We start from the raw sequence: 24,632 nt of genomic DNA, 5'->3' as shown, positions 1-24,632 counted from the left end.
CTCAACAGTTTCTTTATTGGCACAACCTTGTTTCAGCCTATATTGATGACTGTGAATATTGTTACAATTTCATCTTCCAGTGGCTGATGAGCCAGATTCTGCAAATTCCTTGGGCATACTACCTTTTTTGGTCCAGAACATTATTATGATGCTGGATAATAAATTAAAAACCTCCAGAGGAAACAATAATATGTGACCAGTCATGAGCGTGGCTAAGTAATGCTTGTGTCTCATTCTCTATTTCTCCACAGTCACATTAAGATAATGAATCTCTTTCAGGAAGAGGATTATGATATTCATGTATCACGTTTATGTGCTTTGGATTCAAACAAATGTGGCTTTGCCACATCGTAGCTGTGTGGTTTAAGACAAGTCACTTCACCTTCTTTTTCCAGTTGTCTCGTTGGCTTTGATACTACAATTCAAAACCCGTTTAAAAGAATATATTGCCACTGGGGCAGTGGGGGCTTGTCTGGGGTGGGAATGGCTGGTGGTGGGGGCGGGTCAATTGGGGAAAAAGGAGACATATGTAAAACTTTAGACAATAAATTAAAACTGTAAAAAAAAATAATATATTGCAGAAATTCTAAAATTGTACATTTACTTGAAAAGTTGCTTTCATCAAGAAGTTTTTCAACATTTTATCTTAAATATTTTTATAATGGGATAAACGCAAATAAAAATTTAAAGGTAAAGTAAATCACCTTTTTTTTTTAAATTTAAAAATGTTTATTGTAGTATGCATATCCTTAACATTTTCTACAGGATTAATATAACATTATCAGAAAAGCATGTATTGCTACATAAAAGATAAATACAGAATTTGCCATGGATATCAAACATTTTTGTGTTTCCATGTGTTAATATTGTAGAACATTTTCTTAATTTTATTGTACTTCAAAAATTGTTTTAAAAACTTGTTAAAATTAATAGTAGGTGTTGGCAGAGTTCACAGAAATGTTTGAGGGGAATATTACTTTCTATACAAGTGAGACCCTGACATTTTACAGCAGAGGTCACAGTAATGTCTATGTGATAAATATTCACTATTTTATTGTATAGATTTTGTATATGAAATTACTGTAATATTTCACTGGTAACAAATCCAACATGTTAAGTAATGCCAAATGTATATGTATGCTCTGGAAGATGGTACTGTAAAAGAGTAAATTTGTGAACATTTTAATATATTGCGATCATCATAACAAATTATGCCAATGAGTTTTTCATGATTTTTTCCTTGTCAACACAGTAAAACCTTCCCATTAATACATTTAAGGTATTATTTATTTATTTGGGTGTATTGTTTGAATAACAGAATGATGTCTTACTGAAAATCAGACTATATTTTAAGCTTTAGAGGTTCTCTTTTATATTAGTTGTGGTCCAGATAATAGAGTACCTTTATTTGAAATAGAAAACATTTTTAATTTCTCAGACTCTTAACTTAAAAATTAACAATGCTTTTAAAGGCTTTCATACTTTGGCCACTATCAATTTCCTTTAAACATCTTAAAGTAATGAGGCTAAACCTAGATGAGAGATTTCCATGTATATTATCAGCTGTAACACCACACAATCTTAACACCTACTTGTAATTCATGTTTAAAAGTTGATTTGGTTTCGCAAGTGAGAGCAATCATAACTACATATTAAAATGATGCAAGAATTTTCATGTTTAATTACTAATTGAAAGAAAGAATATGTTTCTTCCTCCTCTCTTGTTTCTACTTCATTTCTTAAAATTCTCCAGTTTTCCTCCATTTGATGAGATCGCTTTATGGTAGCTTCACCACCACAACACATGCACCAGCTCTTCCAATGTTAACAGGAACTTCCTAACACAGGAAATAAAAACAGGAAAAGAACTGATGTTTAAGTGAATTCTGTATTTAGCATAATATAGCATACTAGAGTTGATAAAGTCCTTAGCTATTCTGGTCTAACCTTCACCTTGCATAAAGATAAGGGAAAATGTAGCCCAGATAACAGTCCAGTATGGTAGAAAAAAACACCAGTGTTTAAAAAGATGTACATATGAGATTGAGGAGCAAAGGATCATGAGTAAATTTCACGTCTCTGGTAATTTTCTCACTTGAAAGATTACAGCTAATAATACTTATCCTTAAGGTTTTTGTTAGAGTTAAGTGAGATAATAAATGAAAATAATTTGTCATATAGAAGTTATAACTGCATTATTTTTTCTCTTTCACTCTTTCTAACATCACACATTGAAAGAATGAAAACCCAGGAACAGAATCTAGGCATCTTAGGTACTGGCATACAATTTTCAGAAAAGTAAATTCCATCAGTTTAGACCCGTGGTTGGCAAACTGCAGCTTGCGAGCCACATGCGGCTCTTTGGCCCCTTGAGTGTGGCTCTTCCTATGCCTTAGGAGTACCCTAATTAAGTTAATAACAATGTACCTACCTATATAATTTCAGTTTAAAAAATTTGGCTCTCAAAAGAAATTTCAATCGTTGTACTATTGATATTTGGCTCTGTTGACTAATGAGTTTGCCGACCACTGGTTTAGACAATCATTTTGATTATTGTATTTGACCTAACTTGTTTGCTAATATGTTTTTTTCCATTTCTAGTTGGTCTTAAGGATTGATACAACCAACATGGAATAATTTGAATGATTTCAAGGGTCTTAATGAATCAAGTTGTTGAAGGAATGAGATAGAGAGCCATTATCAGGTATCATTACATTAACATATATTTAGAACAGTAACCAACACACTATGTAGAATACAGAGCAGCAGCAAGTCAGTATAAGGAAAGATGAAGTTAGATACCAAATACAAGGTTGGCGTGTTTGTGGAAATGGGGAAGAGTTAATCATATTTCATTTTTATTAACCAATTATTTAATTAACAAACCACCATTAGATATTTTGGAATAAATCTAGAGCTATCACTGGAAAAACTGTCACAAGCATCAAGTTTGCCTTGAGCATCCTTGAGATGTCCTTTCAGTGCCCCTAGCTTATATACTGTCCTTATAATTTCTTTTGTTAGATGTCCAGAACTTTTGAGAGGATTTAATTCCAGTCTAAATTTCTTGAATGACTGATTAAAAGTTATGACTATTGTAGTTTATAAATATCTATAAGGAGGGGATTAAAATATTTTCCTTCTTGGGCACCAGTGATAAGAAGGGGCAGATATTTATGGATGAGGATGTTGCTCTTTGGTTCTCAAGTCATAATATATACATAGGAAATTGGCCAAATAGTAAATCTCTTGAATTCTGTATTTAGCATAATATAGCATATTAGAGTTGATAAAATCCTTAGCTATTCTGGGCTAACCTTCACCTTGCATAAAGACAAGGAAAAATGTAGCCCAGATAACAGTCCAGTGTGGTTGAATCTGATTCACTATAATGTGAAAGAAATGATTACATAATGTCAAGTGACTGACTTTCATATAAATGCTGATGGATCCTGCTAATGATCAATTAGATCATCTAGTAGTTTTCTATAGCATAGATAAAGCATGTTTTACAAATTTCATGAAATGAATCTGGTTAGACTCTAAAGATGAAGAGAATAAAACTAATTTCAAACATATTTTAAAATATATTTTATTTAAACCTGAAATATCCCAATTTGAATACTTTTAATAAGAGTACCTGTTTCCATTCATCTTTCTGTGCATCATATGACTCAACGGTATTCAAATAAGAATGTCCATCATATCCTCCAACCACAAAGAGTTTGTCTCCTAGAGTACACACAGCAACAGCATCTCGAGGAACACTCAGGGGCGCCACAGTTGACCATGAATCATGTTTTGGATCATACCTTAAGAGGTTTAGGAATACAATAGAGAAGGAAAGTCTGATATAGTATTAAAATTAAAAATAATAGGCTTTAATAAAAAGTATACTTATCTAATATAAGAAATTAAAGTACCTTATAAATATCAAGTGTGGTCTAACTAGCAAATGTGAACGATAAGTACATGACAAAACTCTCTTCAGCCACTAGAGGACACTCAAAGCATATAAAAATGTATCTTCTTTCCAAAAAGATCATGCATTTCTTTCATTGGTACTTAGATTTTCTGTGAGGAAATTTCACTTATTAGTGTCTTAACATGTGAAAAATGTTCCCTCTCTCATTTATTATGCTGGTCTCATTTTTCTCTTATTCTCTGTATATCAAAGTTATAAATGAGATGTCTGATCTTGCTTATATGAGAATTCACATTTTAAGTAAATCTTAATATATTTTTTTTTAATTTAAGTATATTTTTATTGATTTCAGAGAGGAAAGGAGAGGGAGAGATACAAACATCAATAATAATAATCATTGATCAGCAGCCTCCTGCATGCCCCCTACTGGAGATCAAGCCAGCATCCCCAGGCATGAGCCCTGACCTGGAATTGAACTCATGCCCTCCTGGTTCATAGGTTGATGCTCAACCACTGAGTCACACTGGACGAACTGAATATAATTGTTTTTTAGTTTCATAGAATGTCGTACCATGGTTTTAATGCTACTTTTGGCTACAGTGGCCATAGCTTTATTCTATATTTTTCCCCTTTGAGAGTTCCTGTTTATCTTTGCAAGAGCCTAGGATTATTTCCATTTTAATTTGAAGTTTACTTTTTATCCCCAAACTTTCCTCTAAGCAAAATGAAAGATAATTCAGTAAGTAATATCAATTAAAAATCTTCATCCAGGAATTCTCTCCTAAAATTTGAAGTCTATATTTTAAAAATACATAATACAAAAATCTGAAAGAAATGAATAGTGAAAGAAAACTCCTATAATTATACATGGAAATGGTCTTTGATTTTATATTAGCTTATTTGTAAAATTTAATGATAAAGTTGTATTTTACAAAGAGACATTAATTTATTAGCCTCTCCTAATTTCCTTATATTTCTATTACCCCTCTTATTTATGTTTTTAATCTCTTTAAGCATATTTAAATCATCTTATTCCAGCTTTTATTTGATCTGACCTTATGTCCAATAATATTTTTAATAATGTCTGATATTTTCAATAATTAAGATCACCTCAATATCCAGTGCATATTTTTTAGTATCACGTAGCATATTACCGTAAATTCTGGTATTATAAATCCAGAACCAGATAATCCATAGCTGTGTGCTTTAGCTAAGCTGCATCTTCAACACAATTGCTATTGTTATACTCTGAGGCTGCAGTCAGCACAAGAGTACACACATGTATGAATGGTGAACCAGGGATCATAAAAAGATTTCCTTATAGATTTGCAACCAAAACCCAAGAGTGTCATGCATATGCATAATAATTAATACTAAAAACATGGCTAATGTTAATATTATTTGGATACTGCTTGATTAAATACAGGAATCTGGGGAATGTTGAATCTTTTGAAGGAAAAAATATTTGTAATATGGTTACTATCTGTAAAGACACAAGGAGATATTATTAAACACTAGAGGCCCAGTGCATGAAATTCGTGCACTTGAGGATCCCTCAGCCCAGCTTGCACCCTCTCGCAGTCTGGGAGCCCTCGAGGGATGTCTGATTGATGGCTTAGGCCCGCTCCCCACATCCTTAGTGCTGCCACGGAGGTGGGAGAGGCTCCTGCCACCACCGCTGTGCTCACCAGCAGTGAGCCCAGCTTCTGGCTGAGTGGTGCTCCCTCTGTAGGAGCGCACTGACCGCCAGGGGGCAGATGCTCAATGCAGGAGCTTCCCCCTGGTGGTCAGTGAGCATCACAGCAACCGGTCGTTCAGCCGTTCAGTAGATTTGCATATTAGCCTTATATTATGTAGGATAAACTTAGTCATAACATCTCTTTCAAATTAAAATAGCATAATGTCTTTCCCTTTGTTTGTCTTGCTTTCCACCTCTCCTTACCTTAAATTATATATATATATATATATATATATATATATATATATATATATACATGTATATATATATATTTTAGTGGAACTAAAATCGATTCTGAAGTGAAGAGAAATAGTTATAAACTTATTTCTCCACTAAGAGAAATGGTGTTGGGAAAGTTGGACAGATACATGCAAAAAATGAAACTAGATCACGAACTTACACCATACACAAGAATAAACTCAAAATGAATAAAAAAGTTAAATGTAAGATGTGAAACCATAAAAATTTTAGAAGAAACTACAGGCAGCAAAATCTCAGACATCTCTCATAGCAATATGTTTGGGAGTACATCTAGGGCAGTGGTCGGCAAACTGAGGCTCATGAGCCACATGTGGCTTTTTGGCCCCTTGAGTGTGGCCACGAAGTTTCAATCGCACTGTACGTGTGTGCCCACACGTGGTATTTTGTGGAAGAGCCACACTCAAGGGGCAGCAGTTTGCCAACCACTGATCTAGGGCAAAGAAAACTAAGGAGAAAATAAACAAATGGGGCAACATCAAAGTAAAAAGCTTCTTCACAGCAAAAGAAACCATCAACAAAACAACAAGAAAGCCGACTGCATGGAAGAACATATTTTCCAATGATATATCTGATAAGGGGTTAATTTCCAAAATATATAAGAAACTCATACAACTTAACAAAAGGAAGACAAATAATCCAATTAAAAAATGGGCGAAGAACCTAAAAAGACACTTATCCAAAGTGGACATACAGAGGGCCAAGAGGAATATGAAAAAAATGTTCAAAGTCACTAATCATCAGAGAGATGCAAATTAAAAACAACACCTCACACCTGTCAGAATGGCTATCATTGATACATCAACAAATGACATGTGCTGGTGAGGATGTAGAGAAAAGGGAGTCCTAGTATATTGCATATAGAAATGTAGACTGGTGCAGCCACTATGGAAAACAGTCTGGAGTTTCTTCAAAATATTAAAAATGAAACTGTCATTTGACCCAGTGATCCCACTTCTTAGAATATATACTAAGAAACTCAAAACACCAATCAGAAAGAACGTATGCACCCCTATGATCATAGCAGCAAAATTTATAATAGCTAAAATCTGGAAACAGTCCACGTGCCCTTCTGCAGATGAGTGGGTAAAAAAGCCATGGCACATTTACACCATGGAATACTATCCAGCAGTAAAACAGAAGGATCTGTTACCCTTTTAGACACATGGAGGGACCTACAGAGTGTTATGCCAAGCAAAATAAGCCAGTCAGAGAAAGACAAGTATGATCTTACTTATATGTGGAATATAATGTACAAAATAAACTGATGAACAAAATATATCTAGAGACATAGAAGCATAGAACAGACTGGAATCTCAGCTGGAAGGTGGTGGAGAGTAAGTGGGTGGGAAGAGATGATCCAAGGAACTTGTGTGCATATATATATAACCCATGAACACAGACAATAGTGTGCTGAAGGCCTGGGGCAGGGGGGGCTAGAAAGGGCCAATGGAGGAAAAAAGGAACATATGTAATACTTTAAATAATAATAAAATATATAATTAAATTTAAAAAGGTAATTAGCAAATTAATCATCAGAGGGCAGAAGACAATGGGATAATATATATATTTAAATTCCTGAAAGAAAAATTCTGTCAACTGAGAATTCTATAACCAGCAATCTGTTCTTCAAAAAAGGAGGGAAAAATTAAAGCATTCCCAGGTGAACAATAGTCAAAAGAGTTCATTACTAGTAGATCTGTCATACAAGATATTCTAAAAGAAGTCCTTTAAGTTGTAATATACAAATATTAGACATTAACTCAAAGTCATACAAATACAATACATTTCTCTGCTAAAGATAAATACATAGACAAATATAAAATGAACTAGTTAATTTGGGTTTGCATTTACATTTTTTATTCTTCCAAGGTCTTAAAAAACAAAAACATGAAAATAATTATAAAAGCATGCAAATGGTTACACAATATATAAAAACTTAATTTGTGGTGTCAATAACATAAAGAAGGGGAGAAGGCAGAGCTGTAAGAATAGAATGATTTCATGCAATTAAATTAAGTTGATACTAATTTAAAATATATTGGTAAACTTTTAGGATGTTATATGTAATCATAATGGTAACCACAAAAGAAATAATTATAGAATACATGAAAAAATAAATTGAGAAAGGAACCAAAGCTTATCACAAATAAAAATAAACTAAACCCAATGAAGGCAAGAAGAGAGGACTAAAATACAAAATAGGTATGACATGTGAATAGAAAAAAAAATGGCAATATAAGTCCTTCTAAATAATTTCTTTAAATGTAAATGGATTAACCTCCCCTATCAAAAGGCATACCTTGGCAGAAGAGACTCTTTCTTTTTACAAGAGACTCACTTTTTATATATGGAAATGTATAGGTAAAAAAGTATTTGGATGAAAAAGATGTTCACACAAATTGTAATCAAATGTAAGCAGGAGTGACTCTATTGATATTATACAAAACTAAAGGCCTGGTGCACAAATTCATGCATGGGGACAGAGAAGGGACCATGGGAGGTTGCCTGGTAGGCCCCAATCTAGTTGTGTAGATGTGCTGAGGTAGTGGTAAGCAAAGACCACAGACAGAGCACCCTAAAATTGCCTGAACACCAGCTACACTCTGAGGTGGAAATACAGCTCCACTTTGCTACCACCGCTCGGGCCACCTCACTCTCCCCAGGGTGGAGCTGCTGACAGACAGACAGGTCTTCTCTCCTACTTCAGCAGCACATTTTCTTGGGGCTCCATCCCCAAGCATGATAAGTAGCTGACTTTGGCCAATGGTGGCACACCACCATAGGAGAACTAGCCAATCAGCGGTTGGGAGCCTGGAAAGGCAAGGGGCCAAGCTAGAAGTGGCTGATGGGAGCAGAAGGGCAAGCAGCACGGTGCAGTAGCAGAGGTAAGATGGCAGTGGTGCTTACTTTACGTCTTTGCAGTTAGGCTGCTGCCTTGCCCCTTCTGCCCCCTCCAAGCTGCTACTCTGTCTAATCAGTGTCAGGGTCTCTCTCCTCCTACAGGCTTCCCAGACCCAGATTCTCCAGTGCCCGGAGCCTTAGCTGTGGGGAGGGACTAACCAGGGGGGAGGGACTGTGGGAGGTTGGCTGGCTGCCAGGGGGAGGGACCACAAGAGGTTGGCTGGCCACGGGGAGGGACTACAGGAGGTTGGCCAGCATGGAAGGTTGGCTGTGGGAGTGCAATGACCACAGGAGGCAGCTCCTGTGTTGAGCATTTGCCCCCTGTTGGTCAGTGCACATCATAGTGACTGGTTGACTGGTCGTTCTGGTCTTTCGGTCACTACGGCTTTTATATATATATAGATAGGCTTTAAAATAAAAACTGTTGTAACAGAAAAGAAACACATCAACCTATCTAATAAAAGAGAAACATGGTAATTAGCGTATATCCGCTACCCTTCCCATTGGCTAATCAGGGCGATATGCAAATTAACTGCCAGCCAAGATGGCAGCCGGCAGCCAGGCAGCTTGAAGTTAACATGAGGCTTGCTTGCTTCAGTGACAGAGGACTCCAAAGTTCCCCGCCTGCCGCTGCAGGCCTCTGAGCTGCAACTCTAAGCAACTATGTTACAAATATAGAAGCTAAACAAAACCCCAGAAACCTGCTTTCAGCCAGCCAGGATCTCAGAGCTGGAGTTGATACAGTGTTTCGATTTAGAACGCAAACAAACCAGATACCTGCTTTCAGCAGCAGAGGCCTCAGAGCTGGAACCAGAGCTAAAGCTGGCCCAGAATTAAAAAAAAGAAAAAAGAAAAAAAGGAGCAGTTGGGAGCTTCAGCCATCTGCCAGCCTGAAAACAGCCCTCAGCCCCTCACCCAGACTGGCCAGGCACCCAAGTGGGGACCCCCAACATGAAGGATAAGTGACGAGCTGCAAACAGCCATCATCCCCTCACCCAGGCTGGCCAGGCACCCCAGTGGGGACCCCCACCCTGATCCAGGACACCCTTCAGGGCAAACCAGCCGGCTCCCACCCGTGCACCAGGCCTCTATCCTATATAGAAAAAGGGTAATATGCCTCCCAGCACCAGAATCTGTGGAGCAGTGAGGCCTCCCGGCACCGGGATCAGCGTGACAGGGGGCAGCGCCCAAACCCCCTGATCGCCCTGCGGCTCTGTGTGTGACAGGGGGTGGGGCCACAAGCTCCCTATCCGCCCTGCTCTGTTCAGGACAGGGGAAGGCACCCCAACCCCTTGATCAGCCCTACTCTGTGCCTGATGGGGGGAGCTCCCCAACCCCCTGATCGCCCTGCAGCTCTGTGTGTGACAGGCTGCAGTGCCCCAACCCCCTGATCAACCCTGCTCTGTGTGTGGCAGGGTGCAGCGCCTCAACCCCTCTTCCCCCCACGGGCCCTGCTCTGTGTGTGATGGGGTAGAGCCATAACCTCCCCATTGGCCCTGCCCTGAGTGTGACAGGGTGCGGCTCCACAACCCCCTGATCTGCCCTGCTCTGTGTGTGACAGGGGGCGGTGCCCCAACTCCCCTATCTGCCCTACTCTGTGAGTGACGGGGGGAGCTCCTCAACCCCCTGATCAGCCCTGCTCTGTGCGTGACAGGGGGGAGCTCCTGAACCCCCTGAAGGGCCCTGCTCTGTGCATGACAGGGTACGGAGCCCCAACCCTCCTGATGGGCCCTGCTCTGTGAGTGACAGGGGGCAGGGCCCCAACCCCCTGATTGGCCCTGCTCTCTGGGTGACAGGGGGTGGCGCCACAACCTCCCCATCGACCCTGCCTTGAGTGTGACAGGGAGCGGTGCCCCAACCCCCCAATTGGCCCTACCCTGAGCATGACTGAGGGTGGCATCGCAACCTCCTGATCCGCCCTGCTCTGTGCATGACAGGGCGCGGTGCCCCAACTCCCTAATTGGCCCTGCTCTGAGCCCGACCAGGGGCTGCACCTAGGGATTGGGCCTGCCCTCTGCCACCTGGGAGCAGGCCTAAGCCAGCAGGTTGTTATCTCCCGAGGGGTCCCAGACTGCTAGAGGGCACAGGCCGGGCTGAGGGACCCTCCTCCCCCCCGAGTGCACAAATTTTTGTGCACCGGGCCCTAGTATAATGATAAAAAGGTCAATTGATAAAGAATATATAACAATTATAGACATAAGAACACCAAACACCACAGCTCCTAAATATATGAAGCAAACATTGACAGAATTGGAGGGAGAAAGTGCTTATAGTAGCAGTGAAAGTACTCAATTCCCTACCTTTAATAATGGATAGAATAAACAGACAGATCAACATGGGAGACTTGAACAACATTATAGACCAATTGAACCTAAAAATCTATACTAATAAAAGTCCTGTGACCATGACGCCATAATGTGGAATGACCAAAGACTGGTCACCAGGAAGCTGCGTGCGTGGCAAAGCAGGTGCGGGTGGGTGGGGCTGCATGCATGGCAAGACACGTGCAGGTGGGAAGGGACTTGATTCTGGGTCCTGCATCCCGTCTGATGCAGCAGGAGTCAGTCTGGGTCCCATGTCCCGCCTGGCATGGTGGGAGTCAGTCTGGGTCCTGCCAGCGTGGAGGGTCTGGGTCTCGCGCGATATCGCACACTGGGCCTCTAGTATAGATATAAATATTCTAATCCCAAAAAGCAGAATACACATTTTTCTCAAGTAAACAAGGTAAATTATCCAGGAGAGACCACATGTTGGGTCAGAAAACAAGTACCTATGAATAAATTTAAAAGAGATTGAAAACATGTAATGTGAAATTAAACTATAAATCAACAGCAGAGGAAGACTGGAATATCTACAAATATATGTAAAGGATATAACACATATTTAAACAACCAATAGTTTTGGTTGTATTTTTACCTATACTTGCAATCCCATCCATTCTTTTGTATGCTTACAAATTATAAGTTCTAATTACTCCATGAATTTCTTTTGAGGACACCATCCCATACTGATCTCTTGTCTTGTGAATTATGATAATTTTACTGACTGTAAATTTTTCATTTGGTCTTATGTTAATACTAGAGGCCCGATGTATGAAATTCATGCAAGAGTAGGCCTTCCTTCCCCTAGCTGCCAGCACTGGCTTCCCTCTGGCACCCAGAACCCAGGCTTCCCTCCTCTGGCTGCCAGCAGGCACCTGGGACCTGGGCTTCCCAAGAAGCCCCAGCTTCATCTGGAAGGTCATCAGGAAGGACATCTGGTCTCATTAGCATATTACAATTTTATTATTATAGATTATTTTACTATTATGTTTGCATATACATATTCTGTCTTTAAGGGAAATGTAAATTATATAACTACAGTCATGTGACTGATTTTAACAAACATATCACATTTTATTCATTTAAATAAATGTCTCCCATTCAAAGAATACCTTTGGGAAACTAAATACTTAAGTACTCATTGTTCAGAACATTATTAACAACTCCCTTGGGAAATTCTTTCTGTATATTATATGGTGGTAAGCAATGGTTCTCAACCTGTGGGTCGCAACCCCTTTGGCGGTCGAACGACCCTTTCACAGGGGTCGCCTAAGACCATCCTGCATATCAGATATTTACATTATGATTCATAACAGTAGCAACATTACAGTTATGAAGTAGCAACGAAAATAATTTTATGGTTGGGTCACAACATGAGGAACTGTATTTAAAGGGCCAGAAGGTTGAGAACCACTGGTGGTAAGTCTTTCTCTTTTGACGATTGATTTTTTAAACAGTAAAGTTATTTTGATTTGAGCTGGTAAATAGTTTGAGTGATATAGCTTGGTGTAAAATTAATTTATTCTTACATCTCTTTTGTCTCACTATTTTATAGGGTGACTATCAAACAATAAAACAGCATATTCTCTTTATATATTTCTTTTGATGGGTCTAAAATACATAACGAAGAGGATTTCTTCAAAATATTTTAAGCCTAAAAGTAAGTACTAGCATGCAATTTTAAAATGGGCTGATCCTCTGAAATGATTAACACTTATTTAGAAAACTATATTCTGGCAGCCTATTTTTTTCTAAAAAAATAACCAAATAAATACATATATAAATAAATATAAATATTTTACCGTTCCACACAGTCAGAAAGCCTGGAGCAATGGTTAGAAGCAGGGGCATCATGACCCCCAACAGCATATAAGTATCCATTGTATGTTGTAACTCCCACACCTCCACGTCTTTTGGACATTGGAGCACATGGACTCCACTTGTTAGTGTGTGGATCAAAGTATTCCACTGATTTCAGGCAGGAACTTCCATCACGTCCACCAATAGCATACAGCCTAGGAAGAAAAAAAACACAGAAATGTGTTTTTCTAATTCATGCATAGAATGAAAGTGAAAGAACCTTGCACAAAGCATTTTAAGTTTCTGACTATACAGGGTAGGCAAAAGTAGGTTTACAGTTGCTCATATGGAAAATAACAATAATACAATAATAAATAACTATACAAGAATAAACTCTGTTTTATAAACTCTGTTTTGCATACTCACAACTGTAAATCTACTTTTCCCCCCTTTTGTGTATTCTGCTATCCTAAGATTTTCTAGCAGACAGTCTGAGGTTTTGAATGAAAGTCACAATAAGGTATACCTTACTCCAAACCTGTGGAAGTTACTTTGAAATAATAGATCTGCCCTACTCCAAACTTGTGAAGGTTACTTAGACATAATAGATTAAAAGATCCCATGGGAAATTATGTACAGAGAAAGAAGGCTGATAGTGAAAACATTCTTAATATTTGTTAATTATACCTCATTAAAAAACAACCTTACAATTTTACCTAAGTTCAATTGCCTAGCATTAGAATCCCTGTTGTTTTTATGAACTACTTTATTTAGTAAAAAAAATATAATTGACACTAGGAATATGTTAGCTTGATAAATGACTAAGGGAATAGAATAGAACCAAGAAAGAAAATATTTTTTCCCCATAAGATATAGTAGCTATAACATTTCTCCCATAAACTTTATTAAGCCCTATGTCTATAACTGCCATTCATGTTCAGTTGTGATAAGTGGTAATAGGTAGGAGGTTGTTACTGAGTCACCTGATAATCATTCAGTTGAGACCAGGATAAACAGATTTCAGAGTATTTTAAGCTCTAAGGCTAGGTCTTCCCCTTCAACAGATTTCAGAGTATTTTAAGCTCTAAGGCTAGGTCTCCCCTTAAACAGATTTCAGAGTATTTTAAGCTCTAAGGCTAGGTCTCCCCTTAACTATAGACATTCCCTACGTTTTCTTGCATAAGGCGCTAAAATCCATCTACTGAGCCCATTTATGTGCATATTGGCCTGATGCATAGTCAGTACAGACACACAAGGCTGTCTTCTGCCACTGTTCCATCCTCATGCCTGAGTTTCTCTTCATTCAAGTCCCTCCTATATGCTGGTTGGTTCTTGTCTCCAAAAGTCCCTTGTCAGAAAGCACATACAATTAATTGAAATAAATAATAAATTCAAGTTCTAGCAACCTCTAACATCATTGGGTCTTAATATATTAGCTTGTTCTTATAGGCAAGTGATCAGGAAGTAGGAAAGATTTAGAAAGATGGGACCAAATGTAATTCTAGAGTTGGGAACCCTAAATACTCAAGACAGTATATGGTAAAGAAAAACAAACAAACAAACAAACTTGCCCTATTACAAAGACAGCCAAAGTCTTGATAAGTCAAAAATAAGTTATTATGTAATAAATGGAGGCTTCTTGAATGTAAAGCTGGGATTGGTTTGAATGCAGAAGTGGTTCTCAAATTTAATGAGCACACAGAGTCACTTGATGATCTTGTTAAAATGCCTATTATGATTCGAAAGGTCCAGAATGGGATTAGGATTCAGCATTTCTAAATAGTAGATTTTAGGTGATGCTGACACTCCTAGTCCCAGGACCACATTTGAATAGCCAGGGACTATAGAATATTTAATTAAATGTTCATTTTAGACAAGTATTTCCATCATAATGAAGGGAGAATTCCAACAAAGGCCTGTTATTATTCTTTTTCTCTTTATTGTTGAAAGTATTACAGATGTCTACTTATTTTTTTTTCCCATTGATCCACCCCCCACCTGCCCCTCCCAGGCCTTCGCCACTCTATTGTCTGTGTCCATATATGCATATAAGTTCCCTGGTTAATCACTCCCAACCCATCCCCTACCCCTACCTTCCCTCTGAAATCCGTCAGTCTGTTCAATGCTTCTATATCTCAGGATCTATTTTGTTCATCAGTTCATTACATTCCACATATGAGTGAGATCATGTGATACTTGTCTTTCTCTGATGGGTTTCTTTCACTTAGCATAATACTCTCCAGGTCCATCAAAGCTGTTGCCAATGGTAAAAGTTCTTTTTTTATAGCTGCATAGTATTCCACTGTGTAAATCAGTGATGGCGAACCTATGACAGGCGTGTCAGAGGTGACACTCGAACTCATTTTTATGGTTGATTTTTCTTTGTTAAATGGCATTTAAATATATAAAATAAATATCAAAAATATAAATCTTTGTTTTACTATGGTTGCAAATATCAAAAAATTTCTATATGTGACACGGCACCAGAGTTAACTTAAGGTTTTTCAAAATGCTGACACGCCGAGCTCAAAAGGTTCACCATCACTGGTATAAATGCACCATAGCTTTTATCCACTTATGTGTTGATGGGCACTTGGGCTGTTTCCAAATATTAGCTATTGTAAATTGTGCTGCTATGAACTTGGGGTGCATATATTCTTTCTGATTGATGTTTCTTATTTCTTAGGGTATATTTCTAGAAGTGGGATCACTCGGTCAAATGGGAGTTCCTTTTGTGGAAACTCTATACTGTTTTGAACAGTGGCTGCACCAGTCTGCCTTCCCACCAGCAATGTACCATGGCTCTCTTTTCTCCACATCTTTGCTAGCACTTGTCATTTGTTGATTTATTGATGGTAGCCATTCTGACAAGTGTGAGGTAATACCTCATTTTCATTTTAATTTCCATCTCTTAGATGATTAGGGACTTTGAGCATTTTCTCATGTGTCTCTTGGAAAAGCCTGTTATAATTGACTAGAGGCCCAGTGCATGAAATTCGTGCATGGAGGGTGGGGTTGTCCCTCAACCCAGCCTGCACCCTATCCAATCTGAGACCCCCTGGGAGATGTTGGACATCCCTCTCACAATCTGGGGCTTCTGGCTCCTCACCGCTCACCTGCCTGCTTGCCTGATTGCCCTTAGCCACTTCTGCCTGCCAGCCTGATTGCCCCCTAACAGTTCCCCTGCTGGCCTGATTGACACCTAACTGCTCCCCTGCCGGCCCGATAGCCCCCTACTGCCCTCCCCTGGCAGCCTGATCACCTCCAACTGCCCTCCTCTGCTGGCCCGATTGCCCTCAACTGCCCTACCCTGCAGGCCTTGTTGCCCCCAACTGCCCTACCATGCTGGCCTGTTTGCCCCCAACTGCCCTCTCCTGCCACCCTGATCACCCAAAACTGCCCTCCCCTGCCGGCCATCTTGTGGTGGCCATCTTGTGATGATGTCAATCAAGGGCATCGCGCAAGGGTGTGATACCACCTAGGCTTTTATTATATAGGATAACTAGGATAGTCTGGTCATTTGGAATGCTTTTTTTTTTAAATCCTCACCTGAGGATATTTTTTCCATTGATTTTTAGAGAATGGAAGGGAGAGGGAGAGACAGAAACACTGATATAAGAGAGACACATCAATTGGTTGCCTTCTGTATGCCCCCAACAAAGGCCAGAAGCCTGCAACCGAGATATGGGCCCTTGACCAGAATTGAATCCAGGACCCTTCAGTCTACAGGCCAACACTCTATCCACTGAGCAAAACTGGCTAGGGCCTGGGAATGCTTTTTGATTGATGGATCACATCAATGAAGTGCTGTAGCACATGACCTAGGAGCAAAGACCATGCACATTTTAGCTTACTCACTTGTTGTTTAATGCAGCGACAGCAACTGTGCTTCTAGGAATTGACATACTAGCCACGTAATTCCACTGACGTCCCTCAGGGTCCCATCTTTCTACAGTATTTAGATAACTCCATCCATCATGACCACCAACAGCATACATTGGTCCTTCAAGTGTGGCTACACCTAAAGAATAAAAACAGCATGAGGGCTCACCTAGGTATAATACATATAATGGTTATTATATGCAAACAACAAACTGACTAAAAATTTGTTTTAGTTTCTTAAATGATTTTGTGTACACATGAATAATTTACTGATCTTGATATGAAACTAAATATGGTATTTTAATCCAAGAAAATTTTCAGGCATAATTACCATTATCATGGAAATGTATCATTGTTGTCATACTGAAGCCAAAGGAGGTAGTGGAACACATCATTTCTGAGGATGTGGTAGATAAGGGAAATTGATTTTTCTGGCATAATTTCAATGCTATTTTTAAAGTAGGAAGTAGATGAGATATGACACTGAATCTTAGATAAATCTTAGAAATGTAGGCTAACTGTTGTCCTTCTAATGCCTGTTAAGACTATAGGGATAAAAAAAGGTTCTCATCAGATAACTAAATAGATAGGGTTTTTGAGGAGTATTTAGAAATGTGTTATATTAGATACTATAAATACCCCCTTTCTAACTGCTTCTCAACTGCTCTGGGAATACATGAGTCCCCTCTGCCCTCACCTTCTTTACCATCTCAATGAGCTCTCAGATATATCCTCATCACCTATCCTATCTCTTTAGTAACATCAATATATTTTAAAAATTGCTCTGATTTCTCTGTAAGATATATTTTCTAAGCTATGTCTTTGAATCACTGACACAACTGAGCTGAATATAATTAATATAATCATACATTTGAAATAGACTATTTATCAGATAATTTGGGGGCAAATGACACCAGACCTGGGTCTGCCACTTTTTAGCTGTGTAAAACTAGTTCTGGAAGGTAGGGGAGGGTGGAGGTAAGGGGGAGAGATCAACCAAAGGACTTGTATGCATGCATATAAGCATAACCAATGGACATGGACACCAGGGGGTGAGGGCATGAGCGGAGGCGGGGGGGCACTGGGGGGATAGAAGCACATATGTAATACCTTAATCAATAAAAAAAGTAACAAGGAAATTATTATGTTTTTTTTTTTTCAAAAGACTATGATATTGAAAATGTATGAAGACTAGTAAGAACAAAGATGTACCCTAACAGATATTTAGGAGAATCAAAGTTCTCCACTGTTCTAGATGTCTCCACTGCATCTTTCTTAAACTTTTTTTATAAACTCTGGATTACATATAACTTAGAGCTGCTCTCAACTGAAGTGGTTTTTCCCTGACTTGAATCTGCATCATAGGCTTTTTTGCTTAAATATAGATTTGCCTATTATAGAAAGGAACATGATTCATCTAACTAGAAACACGTCTCTCCATTATCAAGTGCTTTTTCCTCTAAATAGAGTTTGGAACAAAACTATTGTAGTTTTGTGTTCCTCAATAATGTATCCTTCTCAAAGTTTTTATCCATTGTAACAAGTATGACATCTGAAACAAGAAAAAAAGTTTCAAAAGTTTTGACTATTTGCTTAAGCTTTTCAGCATTTTGGAGACATTTTGACTACAGGATTTGCTACATCCCAATAATGTGCAGCTGAATTTAATTTTTAAATAGTTCTGTGAACTATACATTCTTTATAAACCATATAACATTAAATTCTTACCTAAGCCGTGCCTATGTGTTGACATGGGAGGCATCACACTCCAGATTTTGCCAACTGGATTAAAACATTCCACAGTATTCAAAGTCTTTAAACCATCTCTTCCTCCCACAATATAGAGCTTATTATCAATAACTGAAACTCCAAACTGAAGCCTACGGCCATTCATGGTGCCAATATGTAACCAGGCATTGGTCCTGAGGTCATATTTTTCTATTGTAGTGGTACCTGTTAGAGGGATATTGAACAATGGTAAAAACCAATTATATAAACACATATCCTTTTCAAATTACTCCAAAAAATTCAAGAAGAGGGAAGCCTTCCAAGCTCTTTTACAGGGCCAAAATTATCCTAATACCAAAACAAGATAAAGACACTACAAAGAAAGAGAATTATACTCCAATATCCCTGCTGGACATAGATGCTAAAACCCTCAACAAAATATTAGCAAATCAAATCCAGCAACATATTAAAAAGAATTAAATACCATGGTCAAGTAGAATTTATTCTGGGGATCAAGTTTGGTACAATATTTGCAAATCAATAAATGTGATATATTACATAAATAAAATGAAAGATAAAAATCACATGACCATATCAATAGATGCAGAAAAATCATTCAATAAAATCCAGCACCAGTTTATGATAAAAACTCTCAGCAAAGTGGGAATAAAAGGATCATACCTCAACATAATAAAGGCCACATGTGAAAAACAGCCAACATCATATTCAATGGGCAAAAACTAAAAGTGTTTCCCCTAAGATCAGGAACAAGACAGGGATGTCTGCTCTCACAACTCTTATTCAACATAGTACTGGAAGTTCTAGTCTTAGTGGTCAGGCAAGAAGAAGAAATAAAAGGCATACAAATCAGAAAGGAGGAAATAAAACTGACATTATTTGCACAAGATATGATATTATATATAGAAAACTACTAGATCTAATAAATGAATTCCACAAAGATGCCAGATACAAAATCAACATCCAGATATTAATGGCACTTTTATACACCGATAATGAACTATCAGAAAGATAAACTAAAACAATCAACCCCATTTACTATTGCAATAAGAGGGTACCTGGGAATAAATTTTTTTTATTCTAGGATTTATTTACCTTCTATGGCTCTCACTGGAACTGAGAGTTAGCTTTAGCTCTGAGCCTCAGTTCCAGCTCTGAGACCTCCACTGCTGAAAGCAGGTATCTGGTTTGTTTGGCTTTTATAATTGAAAGACTGTTGCAACTCCAACTCTGCCGGCTGGCTGAAAGCATGGGGGTTGTTTAACTTCTATAATTGCAACATTGTTTCTTAGAGTGCAGCTCAGAGGCCAGCAGCGGCAGGCGGGGAACCTTGGCTTCCTCCTTCACTGGAGCAAGCAAACCTCCTGTTCCCTTCAGCTGCCTGGCTGCCGGCTGCCATCTTGGTTGGCAGTTAATTTGCATATCACCCTGATTAGCCAATGGGAAGCGTGTCGGAGGTACGGTTAATTACCATGTTTGTCTATTATTAGATAGGATTATTATTTATTATAATTAAATATAATTCTGATGCACTATCTCCTTAATGCATTAATATATGTTCATTTTCTACTCAATTACTGGAATATCAAAATTACTACCATAGTATACTGTCACTACTACCATAATAAATTGTCACTATTTCATAATAAAGTGTCATTTTTGTGAGCAATGTGTTTTACCAGTCATTCACAATAGCTGCTGCTATTTTTTAGTAAAAGTTGATGTTGTACAACAGGGAAGTTTTTGACTAAAAACCAAGATGCTAAATAAAATAATTATTATTTACATATGTGGTGTACCTGTTATAAAACAGCTTATAACAGGCTTAGGAGATTTCATCCCAATTTTACAAAGTCAACCATAAGAATAAATATAAAAACAAACACTTTTCAGTTTTGGTCTTCTAATGAGAGATTTGTAGAGAAAATAAAATAAATTAGGTACACTGAAAATATAGTTAGCACATGAAGCATTCAGTGGCCTATTATAAGTCTACTAGAGGCCCGGTGCATGAATTCATGCAAGGGTGGGGTCTCTTGGCCTGGCCGGCAATCTGGGCTGATCATGGCTGGCCAGCGGGGGGAGGGATAGTGGGAGATTGGCCGGTTGGCCCCAGTCAGGGCTGGATGGCCGGAGGTAGGGACCACAAGAGGTTGGCCGGCCACAGGAGGTTGGCTGTGGGAACACACTGACCACCAGGGGACAGCTCCCACATTGAACATCTGGCCCCTGGTGGTCAGTGCACATCATAGCAACCGGTCAACCAGTCATTCAGTCATTCAGTTGCTTAGGCTTTTATATATATAAACTAGAAGCCCAGCATGTGAAAACTCAAGGCCACGCCCATCCACGCCAGTCTTTGGTCGTTACGGCATTAGGGCCACAGGACTTTTATAATATAGATGGCATGAGGTCATATCATGTCAAAATGTAAGCAGAGTTTTTCTGTGTATATTGCATTCATGGAAACAGTATTTATTTCTTTTCTCTAATTCTAAATATTTTCTGGTGAATAGTACATGGTAAATATTTCTGCCTGAAGAGTTTTTTTAAAGTATATTTTTATTGATTTCAGAGAGGAAGGAAGAAAGAGAGAGAGACAGAAACATCAACAATGAGAGAGGATAATTGATCAGCTGCCTCCTGCATGCTCCTTACTGGGGATTGATCCCATAACCTGGGCATGTGCCTCTGACTGGAATCGAACCTGGGACCCTTCAGTCTGTAGGCCGGTGCTCTATCCACTGAGCCAAATCAGCTTGGGCTACCTCAAGAGTTTTAATTTTTATAATAAAAGCTTATGAATACACAGGTACTGATTTACTCTTTCACTTTAATCCCTGCATCTTTTACTGAAAACAGATTATTTGGCTAAATGCTGATTTACAGATCAGCAATTGCTCTATTGACTACACAGAATGCTGAGAACTCAACACCACCTAACAGACTATCATTTTACACTAAATGTCCCTGGATTATACTGTAAACATGGGAATATCTACAAACTCACAACTACTTTCACTCTGTCAACCAATTTTCTCTGAATATTTTTATCTTTCCACTTCCTCATTCTAATTTTCCTAAATCTGTCTTCCAATCTTCTTCCTCCTATTTTAGCTTTTTATTTCAAACTTTATCATTGGCATTTACTAAAGAGCTAATTTAAATTATAAAATGAAGACTAGGCTACACTAATTGTTAATATTATATATATGATTATAATAGTGAAGTAATTAGTCAGAACATTGTACAAGCTACATTAATCAGCTGTACATAGAATATTTAAATTGAATGGTATAGAAAAATCTGCTATATGCCAGGGTAATCTTTTCAGCATTAGTTTTAATATAGCAGATATATTTATCCCACATCTCTTATTTGCGTTTGAAAACATATGTGACTGGTAATTCTGTATTTTGAATTCTGAAGATTTCTTCAGCCCATTTCCCCACCTCCACTATTGCTCCAACTAATCAAAATGTAAGTCCTCTAGTTAGCTTAGTATGGCAGGTCTATGTCTAATGCAAGCACTAAGATTTTTTTATTGATTTCTCTCTTAAGGAAGCACTTTATAATTTTTCTGTGTAAATTAAGCTTCTACCCTAAAATATTACAAGTACTGTTTCTCATTTCATTTCTAAGCTCCTAGTCAACCCTCATTATGATTCATTCAAAAGGGGAACAAACCAATCAAACTTTGTAGTATTCTTGGGAACAGGATGGTTCCTGTAGTTGTGAATATATCCCATGTAGTAATTTCCTCCATCTATTTTTAAAATAATCTAAAAATGACTGTAGTAGACTTTAATGTGTTCCCTGTTATACACTCAGAATTCATTGTTTTAATAAACAAAATATTACTGAATACCCTGTATTTACAAAAGCCCAAGGTTTACCATTTGACAATTTTTAAATATTTATTCTCTGCTCATACAACCTTCTGATGATTCTTTTGATATACGTGGTAGGAGTTACAGTTAACCTGAGCCATTTGTGTGATATCTATTTTTAACAACTAATTCTAAGTCAATTGTAGGAGTCAGAGAGGAAATTAAAGACTGAGGAAGTACTGTATTTCCTAAACATCAAAAGGTGAAAGTTCAAAAAGTATCTTTAAACAAAGATAAATGAAACACGACATTGTAAGAGAAAAAAAACATAATATAAAAATTATTTTATAGTTATATGAAATAATGTGAACAGGTACATTTTCTAGATGTAATGCTGATTTACATAGATAAATGCTACCCCTTAATGTTTTTGCTATACTTAATTTTTTTTCCTTTTTTTTCCCTTTCTTTCTTTAATTTTTCCCCTTAAGTGCTCACCCTGGTTTTCCAATAGATTCTAAGACCTGCAAAGAGAGGGGTCAATTTCGTTGTTGTCATTCTTCTTTCTTCTAAAATAGTGGCAGTATGGCAAATAGGGACATAGAATTTGAGTAAGAATTTCATTTCCAATATTCCTAAATATTTGTCCTTGAGTTGGCTGTCTAACTTTAAAGAGCCTTAGTTTCATCATCTGCAAAATTTGGGTAATAATCTATGTTGTAGCATTGTTGTGAGGATTAGAAATGATGTTTACAAAATCCTAATCAAGGATCAGGTACTCAAAAATAGTAGTTTTTACTATAGTTATAGTTGTCTGCAACTTCACATACATAAATCTTGTTATAGCTCCAAACACTAGGTACTCAGAGAGTCTCAAAACGATGGCCTTACTTCCTTCCATATGAAAACATGTTAATGGAGTCATGGGATTATAGGCATACATTTCACTCATTTTTAATTTTTTTTTTAGTTTATTGAGTTGAGAGAGAGATAGAGAGAGAGAGAAATATGTATTTATTGTTCCACTTATTTATGCATTCATTGGTTGATTCTTGTATGTGCCCTCATTGAACTAACAACCTTGGCATAATGGAATGGGACTCTTAACCAACTGAATTGCCCAGCCAGGGCCTCTCCATAATTCTTATAAAAACAGTTTTATTGAGATAGAATTCATACACCATACAATTCACCTATTTAAAACATGCAAGTAAATGGTGTTTAATATATTTACAGACAAGCGCAGCAATTACAACAGTCAATTTAGAACACTTCATCACTTTGAAAAGAAACCCTGTATCTTTTAGCTATCACTTCCCCATGAACTCCCAGCCCATTAGAGCTAAGAAACCACTAATATATTTTCTGTCTCAATGTATTTCCTTATTTTGGACATTCAATATGAAAAGTAACATAATATGTGGCTTTTTGGACTGGCCTTTTAAAAATTTATTTTAGAGGGAAAGAGGAAGGGAGAGAAACATTTATTTGCTGTTCCACTTATTTATGCACTTATTGATTGATTCTATTATGTGCCCTGACTAGAATGGAACCTGAAAGCTTGGTGTATTGGAAAGATGCTCTAAACAACTGAGCTACCTGGTCAGGGCCAATTTCACTCATTTTTAGAAACTAAGAAGGAATTATAGATACTACTATTTATTTTTTAAATTTCAGTATAGTTTGTATACAATATTATATTTGTTATGTTAGTTTCAGGTGCACAATATAGTGACTTGACATTTTTATACCTTAAAGTGTGAACATTCACTAATTCTAGTTACCATCTGTCACCCTGTAAACTTATCACAACATTATTGACTATTTTTCCCTTCACCTTCTTTACCTATCACCCCACTCCCTCCTTTCTGGTAAGAATCCTTTTGGTCTCTGTTTCTATGAGTCTGTTTTTGTTTTGCTTTGTTTGTTAATTTGTTTTAGATTCCACATGTAAGTGAAATCATATAGTATTTTTCATTCTCTGTCTGATTTATTACCATTTTTATAACACATTCACTTATGCAATGTTAACTGAAACAGGAGCCTGAAAAAGTAACAAAAATAGAAAATAAACAAAAAACAAACATACAAATAAACCCCAAATTTTCCATTTCTTACTTTGCAGGTTAGTTTTGTTTTGTTTTTCTAAATCAGAAACTAAGGATAATTATGCTTGCATTTTATATTTAGTACCCTTTTAATTTAAACATGAAACAAGACACATTTTA

At 37.7% G+C, this 24,632-nt stretch overlaps 1 protein-coding gene across 1 annotated transcript in view; it reads right to left on the bottom strand.

Annotated features, from left to right (window-relative positions):
- Positions 1 to 747: 747 nt before the first annotated feature.
- Positions 748 to 24,632, bottom strand: part of KLHL4 (kelch like family member 4) — a 98,244-nt gene continuing 74,359 nt past the window's right edge. Inside the window, exons 7-11 of the mRNA XM_036306165.1 lie at positions 18,557 to 18,781; positions 16,805 to 16,967; positions 12,949 to 13,161; positions 3,641 to 3,812; positions 748 to 1,838 (exon numbers count right to left, since the gene is read on the bottom strand). Coding sequence (XP_036162058.1) covers positions 1,779 to 1,838; positions 3,641 to 3,812; positions 12,949 to 13,161; positions 16,805 to 16,967; positions 18,557 to 18,781 — 833 coding nt within the window. The 3' untranslated portion in view covers positions 748 to 1,778. The remainder of the gene's footprint in view (positions 1,839 to 3,640; positions 3,813 to 12,948; positions 13,162 to 16,804; positions 16,968 to 18,556; positions 18,782 to 24,632) is intronic.

Source organism: Myotis myotis, unplaced genomic scaffold (genome assembly GCF_014108235.1).
Source record: "Myotis myotis isolate mMyoMyo1 unplaced genomic scaffold, mMyoMyo1.p scaffold_m19_p_4, whole genome shotgun sequence".
In the NCBI taxonomy this organism is placed as follows: domain Eukaryota; kingdom Metazoa; phylum Chordata; class Mammalia; order Chiroptera; family Vespertilionidae; genus Myotis; species Myotis myotis.
Note: the sequence above shows the minus strand (reverse complement) of the source record. Positions and strands in the feature narration are given on the sequence as shown.